Source organism: Mustela lutreola, chromosome 14, assembly GCF_030435805.1.
Source record: "Mustela lutreola isolate mMusLut2 chromosome 14, mMusLut2.pri, whole genome shotgun sequence".
Classification (NCBI taxonomy): domain Eukaryota; kingdom Metazoa; phylum Chordata; class Mammalia; order Carnivora; family Mustelidae; genus Mustela; species Mustela lutreola.
Window position 1 is genome coordinate 75,597,403 of NC_081303.1, and position 7,471 is coordinate 75,604,873.

The 7,471-nt window shown below is 54.2% G+C and overlaps 1 protein-coding gene across 1 annotated transcript in view; it reads right to left on the reverse strand.

Moving 5' to 3' along the window:
* INTS3 (integrator complex subunit 3) overlaps positions 1–6,730 on the reverse strand; it is a 38,260-nt gene extending 31,530 nt beyond the window's left edge. The window contains exon 1 of the mRNA XM_059146610.1: positions 6,507–6,730. Coding sequence (XP_059002593.1) covers positions 6,507–6,650 — 144 coding nt within the window. The 5' untranslated portion in view covers positions 6,651–6,730. The remainder of the gene's footprint in view (positions 1–6,506) is intronic.
* Between the last annotated feature and the right edge of the window lie 741 nt (positions 6,731–7,471).

Here is a 7,471-nt window from a genome sequence, read left to right on the forward strand (position 1 = left end):
CGGCTGCCTTCCCCTCAAGTTGTGATCCCAGGGTCCTGGGATCCAGCCTGGAATGAGGCTCCCTGCTGGGCAGGAAGCCTGCTTCTCCCTCTCCCACTCCCCCAGTTTGTGTTCCCTCTCTTGCTGTTTATCTCTGTCAAATAAATAAAAACTTTAAAAAAGTTGAAGAAGCACTGAGGCACCTGGGTGGTTCAGTGGGTTAAGCCTCTGCCTTCAGCTCAGGTTATGATCTCAGGGTCCTGGGATTGAGACCCACGTAGGGCTTCCTGCTCAGCAGGGAGCCTGCTTCTCCCTCTGCCCCTGATCCCACTCATGCTCTCTCTCTCTAAATAAAATCTTTTTTTAAAAAAATTGAAGAAACATAATGGGGCATCTGAGTGGCACAGTCGGCTGAGCAACCAACTCTTGGCTTCAGCTCAGGTCCTGATCTCAGGTTGCAGGACTGAGCTCCACTTTGGGCTACGTGCTCAGCAAGGAGTCTGGTTAAGACTCTCTCTGCCCCTCCCTCTGCTTTCTCTAAAATGGATAAAGAATCTTTGAAAAAGTTAAAGAAGCATATCAATCAAATGCAATGTGTGGTGCTTGTCTGAGCACTGATTTCAACAAACCAGTTATAAAAAGGAATTTATGAGACAGTCAATTTGAACAATGAATATTTTATTACACTGAAGAATTACTACTAATATTTTTAGGTATTACATCATGGCTATGTTAAAAAAAATCCTTCCCTCATAGACATATATATAAAGTAATTTGCAGATGACATATATATAAAGTAATTTGCAGATGACATGATTTATCTTGGATTTATCTTGGATTTGTTTCCAAATGACTCAGTGGGTTGGGCGTCTGCTTTCCACTTGGGTTGTGATCCCAGGAGTCTGGGACTGAGTCCCACGTCAGGCCCCCTGCTCAGCTGGGAGCCTGCTTCTCTCTCTCTCTGCTCCTCCCCTCCTTGTGCTCTCTTGCTCTGTCAAATAAATACATAAAATCTGTCCCCCCAAAAGCTAAAGGCAAATCTAAAAAAATGAATGTGAGGAAAGGAAAGGAGAACAAAAGGTCAAACTGACTGAGCCTCTGGACAAACCAAGGTGGAGACAGGTTTGTCCAGAGGTGTCCATGCCACCCCAGAGGCACTCCAGTTTCAAAGGCCAACACATGCTCAAAGTTCTAAGGAGACCTGGCCCCTGTTCCAAAGAAACATTTAATACTAAATATTGAGAAGATACTGACAACTGTGTATCATATTAAATCGGTGAGCCTCTCCATTATCACCACCTAAAGTACTTCCCAAGTCCTTTAAAACTTTAGGACTAACCCCAAAATTATTTAAGGAAAACCAATTCCCAATTCCCAGTAATGGTGATGGGGGCAAATGGACAAAGGCAGGCAATTTACTTCCCCCTAATCCTACAAGTCATTATAAAACATCTTGCTGAGAAGAGGTTCTGCTGCAGTGCTGAGAAGAACCCATGGCGAGGGACAAGGGAAAAGGGGTGTAGGAATGAACGGCAACCCTGTGTCTCCCTTCAGCATCATGCTAAGGCTGCGCATATCCATCCCTAACTTCAGCATCATGCTAAGGCTGTGTATATCCATCCCTAACCAAGAGCATAAGGTGGCACAGAGGAGAACGGAGAGTTAAGGCAAGGAGCTCCCGCAGCCTCAAAACCCTGACCTGCATTAGGCCCAAAGCTATGCAGATTTGAAGGTATTACAACTTCACCGCCCGCCCGGTCTGATTAGCCTCCAAATTAGGTCAGCTCTGCACACTCAGCCTCCACAGGGCCTGTGTACTTGTGAAAAGGAGCTGTGAGATCACAGGAAAGCAGAGCTGTGAGATCCGGCACTACCTGGTCCGGCTCCCACATGAGGAGAGGGGAGGGAAAACAGAGGGCTGCATTCTCCCTTTCTGAGTCGTATCCCCGTCTAACCCGACAGCTGTCCGTGTCGGGGGACTCAGAGCCCCCAGTAGCTAACCCTGCTTCCCATTCCAGATGCTGCTTCCTACTCAAAGGAAGGAGTCTGCCGAACCAGCAGAGATGTGAGGTCAAACAGTGGCCAGCTAACGAGCACACCAACGAGCGTGGTACAGAAGGGTGCCCCCCACCCGCCAGACTTAAGCTAATCTTGGGTGAGTTCCTTAGCCTGTCTAAACCCTGGTTTTCTTATCTGAGAAACAGAAATAGGGGCACCTGTGCTGTTCAGTCGGTTGGGCATGCGTCTCCGTTCAGGCTCAGATCACGATTTCGGGGCTGTGGGACCGAGTCCCTGGGCAGGCTCTGCACAGCGAGGTCTGCTGGAGACTCGGCTCTGCCACGCCTTCTGCCCCTCCCCCACTCGTGCTCCCGCTCCCTCGCTCCTGCTCTCTCTCACAGATTTTTTTAAAAACCCTGTTTGTTTAAAAAGAGAGAGAAATACCACAAGGTTGCTCTGAGGGTTACACAAGGTAACAGGCGTGAAAACACCCAGCACACAGTCTCAGTTAAATTGTAACCTGTTCCATTTGTGAAAAAGTTCAGCAACCGCACAACCCAATCGGTGAAGACCAGACTGCTCCCAGCATCTCCTGCCACACTTCCAATGGCATGACCTTGAAGACTCCGCAAAACTGAGCCCTCCTACGACAGGACACGGGTCAGTCCCTGACCAGGCTGAAAAGCTTCCTAATCGCCCTCTGTGAACTTTTGCCTTCTGGAGAGAAGAGGAAAGGGGGGGGGCTGAGTGTGGGGCCGGGTGCCAGGATCCTTACACAGTGAGGATGAGCCTATGGAACGGCCAGCTTCTGTGTGGCTGTGTCTGACACACAGAGACCTGGGCAGAACCAGGTTTCTCGAGGCCCCTCCTTAGTCTAAGCTCCACTCAGAGGCGTGAGTCAGTTCTATGGGTCACTGCCCGGTCAAGAACAAAAGTGGTCTCTTGGAACAGGGAGGCCCAGCTCAGGATGCAGGAAGTAGGAGGGTCCAGAATTTGGATGCATGGATAAAAGTGATGAGGAAAGAAATGTGCGGGCGACTTCTAGGCAACAGAAATGTGGAAGATGCTGCTCTTCGCAAACTACAGAAATCACTTTTCCAAACAAGATTGGGAGAAGAAATTACAAATCGCTCAGAGTGAAACAAGGACTACAACCCACCAGAGAGGCCTGCAGGAAGTCACACCCCTACAATCAGGTAGCAGTAGCCCTCTTCCCCCTCCAAGTCTGAGGCCCTTAGTAAACTTGGAATCATACACGCAGTTGCCAACAATTACTGGCAGAGCGGCTCTGTTCAGAGTAAGCCCTCCATGACAGCACTGCAGAGAGCGGAGTAAAGGTTTGCCATCTCTAGGAGCTTCCGAAATAACTTTTCTAGTACCAAGAGTACCTGCCCATGTTCTCCACGACCCAGCAGTGGACGGAGCAGGGCACAGTAGGGGAAGGCCTTCCAGGTTGCCAGTATGTACCTGAAGCTCGGGGCTGAAGGCAGAGAGATCCCGCTACCCCCCCGCTTCCGCTCCCTCAAACGGGTGAGGAGACAGTCTGGTACATTAAGTATTGAACAGTGGTCTCTTATGGGAAGTCAGTGGCCCTGACAGAGCAAAGTCCACTGTCTTCAGGAAAAGAAGGTATGTTTCGACCTATAAAATCCCCAAGAGCCCCCATCAGTGAGGAGTTACTGAATAAGCTGGGTTCCAAGTACTCTACAGCCAAGAGTCACTTCTTTTTTTTTTTTTTTTTTTTAAAGATTTTATTTATTTATTTGTTTGACAGAGAGAAATCACAAGTAGATGGAGAGGCAGGCAGAGAGAGAGAGAGGGCGAAGCAGGCTCCCTGCTGAGCAGAGAGCCCGATGCGGGACCTGATCCCAGGACCCTGAGATCATGACCCGAGCCGAAGGCAGCAGCTCAACCCACTGAACCACCCAGGCGCCCCCAAGAGTCACTTCTAAGTGCAATGCGGATTTCAGGGGACAAGATTAGAGATGGCTCAAAGCCTGTTCCCTGGAGGTTCTTCAGAGACAAGAGATGAACTACCCCTTGCAGGAAACCTGAAAGGGGCACACCTCTACCCAATGCAACCCTAAGGCCTGTCCATCATTTAAGAGGAAGTTCTGACTTGTTCAAGCCACAGCTCCGCTTTCAGCCCGACTTCAGAGGAGACCAGGTCCTTCCCAGCGAGGAACAAGCTGGAGCCGCAGAAAGGAGGCTAGCTGCACGTTCTAAACGCCTCCGATCTCGGGCCCTATTTTTATCTCATTCCCCAACTTGAAATGGGATGGGCAAGAATTTCCCCTTCAAAGAGAGAAACAGAGCCAAAGAGAAGAAAGGACACAACGAATGTTCCCTTGAGTAGAAGATTCACAGCTCCCGGCTGGGACGCTCCTCAGCATGGTGTCCGTCTGCCAGAACTCTTGAGGGACCTTTCCTCACCACACCCAGCTACAACGACCCCAGCCTCTTTACTCCCAGGTTTTTGAGGTGCTTTTTTTCACCCTCCTTGTGGGTATGCTAACTCAGTCTTCAGATGAGAAGCTCTGCAAAGCAGACTTGGGTCTCCCTCATCTGTATTCCTATGAGACTGCACACAGGAAGCACAGACAGTTAAGAAGCTACCTCTGTGTTCCCGGGCAACAAGTACGCCCGCGATGGAAAGTACCACACCAGAACACACAGACCAGTCATTCAGCAGGTTGTGATAACTTCTGCATACAGAGCTCTGTGGGGAGACCCAGAGGAAGAAGCCAGGAGGTTTTTCCCTTAGGGACACTCTCGTCCAGTGGGAACCATACACATGCGTTAAAAACATGGAAAATTCAAATGCAAAGGGTAAAGGCCAAAGAAGGAAAAGGGGAAGCCAAGAAATGCTGGGAAACATCTACACCAGGAAGGATAGGAGGAAAAGACGGAGAGAGAGACCTTCCCTGCCCCTTCTCTCTGGAAACAGTTTAAAGTTCACTCTGAGTCCAAAATAAATAAATAAATAAATAAATGCTTCCTCTCTTTCATGGTTCCCTCCCACCATATCACTGAGTCTGCTAGCAAACACGTCACTGTTCAGAACAGGACGCAGTACTAGGCTGTGGTACAAATCAGCAGAGGCAGGATGAAACCTCTGGCAATTAGGGTGGGTAATAAACAGATTTTTGTCCAGCGCTTGGGGGCTTTTTCCCTCCACCCAAACTGGTGGAGGGATCAAAGGCGGTCAGCTATTTTCTTCCTACGGTTTTAGAGCTGCAGTACCAGAACACTGGGCTCAACAAATACTTAGACAATGGCAGTGGCCAGTTCTTAAAAAGTGGGCAATTCAAAGTGCCAAACAATCCTACAGCTATTTTTATTGTTTTGGGAAGACATTACTTTTAGTAGCATTGTTTCTTCTCCGAATTGTATCTATCTTTGCTGATTAAAAACAACAGCAGAAAAACTTTGATTTCTCTAAATGCACACAGAATGATCCGGGAGAAGCAGGATGGAAAACCAGCCTGTGAGCAGACATTCGCCAAAGGACGACCCACAAAGTTATACCTCGCCACCTTGATCTGCAAAGTTTATTTCTGCATATATGTTCCATCGCTTTGCATCTGAACCAACTTTTTAAAAAAATCTAAACTATGAATTCCGCCTATCTGCCTGCCCACCCTCTGCGATCGATAAAGGGCAGTGACAAAGAAGCAGGGAAATGGGGCCACCTGAGTGGTTCAGTTTTAAGCATCTGCCTTTGGCTCAGGTCATGATCCCAGGGTCCTGGGATGGAGCCCCGCCTTGGACTTCCTGCCGACTGGGAAGCCTGACACTGCCCCTGCCTGTACTCGCTCTCTGTCAAAGAAATAAAATATTAAAAAAAAAAAAAAAAAAAAGGCAGGGAAATGGTCAGGAAGGCCAGGTCCTGTCCCTGGGTGAGCAGGGAGTTGAAGGCATCAGATGTCACCAACAGTCCCGCAGTCGCGTCTCAGCGCTGGGTCTCCTATTCCGAGCTGTGCGCCGTCGGGGACGAGAGGGAGCTAGTGGGGGAGAAGAGGGTCCACGACCCGGCGTGACTTCACTGGACCCTCTCCCTCAGCACCCTCCCGTGGGTGCTCTCTGCTTCCGAAGGACGGAGGCTGTAGGCGAGGGGACCCTAACTAACCACCACTGTCCCAAATGCGCAGTGCACCTCGCGGTCAACCGACTGCGTCCAGCACAGCTCGAACAGGAGCGCCCCGGCTGAGGCGGGACAGGTACGAAGCGGACGGCGGTCGCCGCGAGGAAAGGAACGTCCACCGCAAAGTCGGCGATGCGGACGGCGCTCCCCTCCTCCTCGACACCCCCACCCGCCCCCTCCGAGCGGCCGCCGTTGCCATGACAACCGGCCCAGGAAGTGGCCGCGCTCCTCCCTCCCGGAGCAGGAAGTGTGGAGCGGCGCTCGCGCGGCCTCGGCACCGCCCGGAGGCCCCGGCCCCGGCCCCGGCCCCCCGGCCCGGCCCCCCCGCCCGGCCCCGCTCCGCGCCCGCGGCCCTGCTCGGCGCCCCCGCACGCCCCCCACCTACCTCCTCTAACTCATCCTTGGCATCCAAACTGGTGGAGAGGAGCAGCCTCCCCGCTCCTGGGGCTCCTGCTCCCGCCCCTCCTCCTCCTCCCGCCGCTCCCGCCGCAGCGGCCGCGGCCGCCCCCTTCCCCTTCTGCAACTCCATGGCCGCGGCCAAGACACGGGAAGAGGCTGGGGGGCGGACGGGCGCGGAGTCCTAGAAACGACCCCTCCGGGGGCCGGGGGCCGGGGGCCGGGGGCCGGGGCCAGAGGCAGGAGCGGGGTCGGGCCGGGTCGCGCGCTGTCCGCCCCGCCCTCGTCTCCGAAAGGCCGCTCCCGGGGAGGGCGCGGGCGCGGGCGGCCCTCGGGGCGCTGTGTCTGGGGTGGCAGTGCTGAGCGAAGGCCGCCAGCTCCGGGGCTGCCGGGGGCAGGTCCGCACCTCCGGGCGGGGCACGCGAGCCTTCCGCCGCTCGAGTGGACGGGGCGCCCTTTCTGGCTTCCAGCCCTGGGTCTGCCTCAGCAGCTGGGGAAGAGGAGTCCTGCCCTGCAGTGGGGGCAGGGGACCTTCCTGGCGGGGCCCGAGGGCTGGGGAGCGGGGCCCGAGGGGGAGGGGGAGGCAGTGCGCGCTACAGGAGGACACCGAGGGCCAGCTTCTCCCCACAGCACCCAGAGGCGGCCATGGGGGAAGGGCGGGGGGCGGGGAGGCTGAGGGCGGCGGAGGCGGCGGCGGCGGCGGCGGCGAGGGCTCGCGGAGACCGGAAGCGAGCGGCCGCGGGGCCCGGCCTCCGCCAATCGCGGCTTCCGTGGGGGCGCCAAGTCGGCCGAAGTCGGCCGTCCGGCCTTTTCCCCGGCTGCCAATGGCAGTGAGGCCGGCCTGATGGACAACCGGAGTGCCCACTCGCATCCCTCGTTGCTCTCGGGGGGCGGGACGGGAAGACTTCCGGGGGAGGGGTGGGACCGCGAGGCGATCAGAAAGGGGAGGCTGCG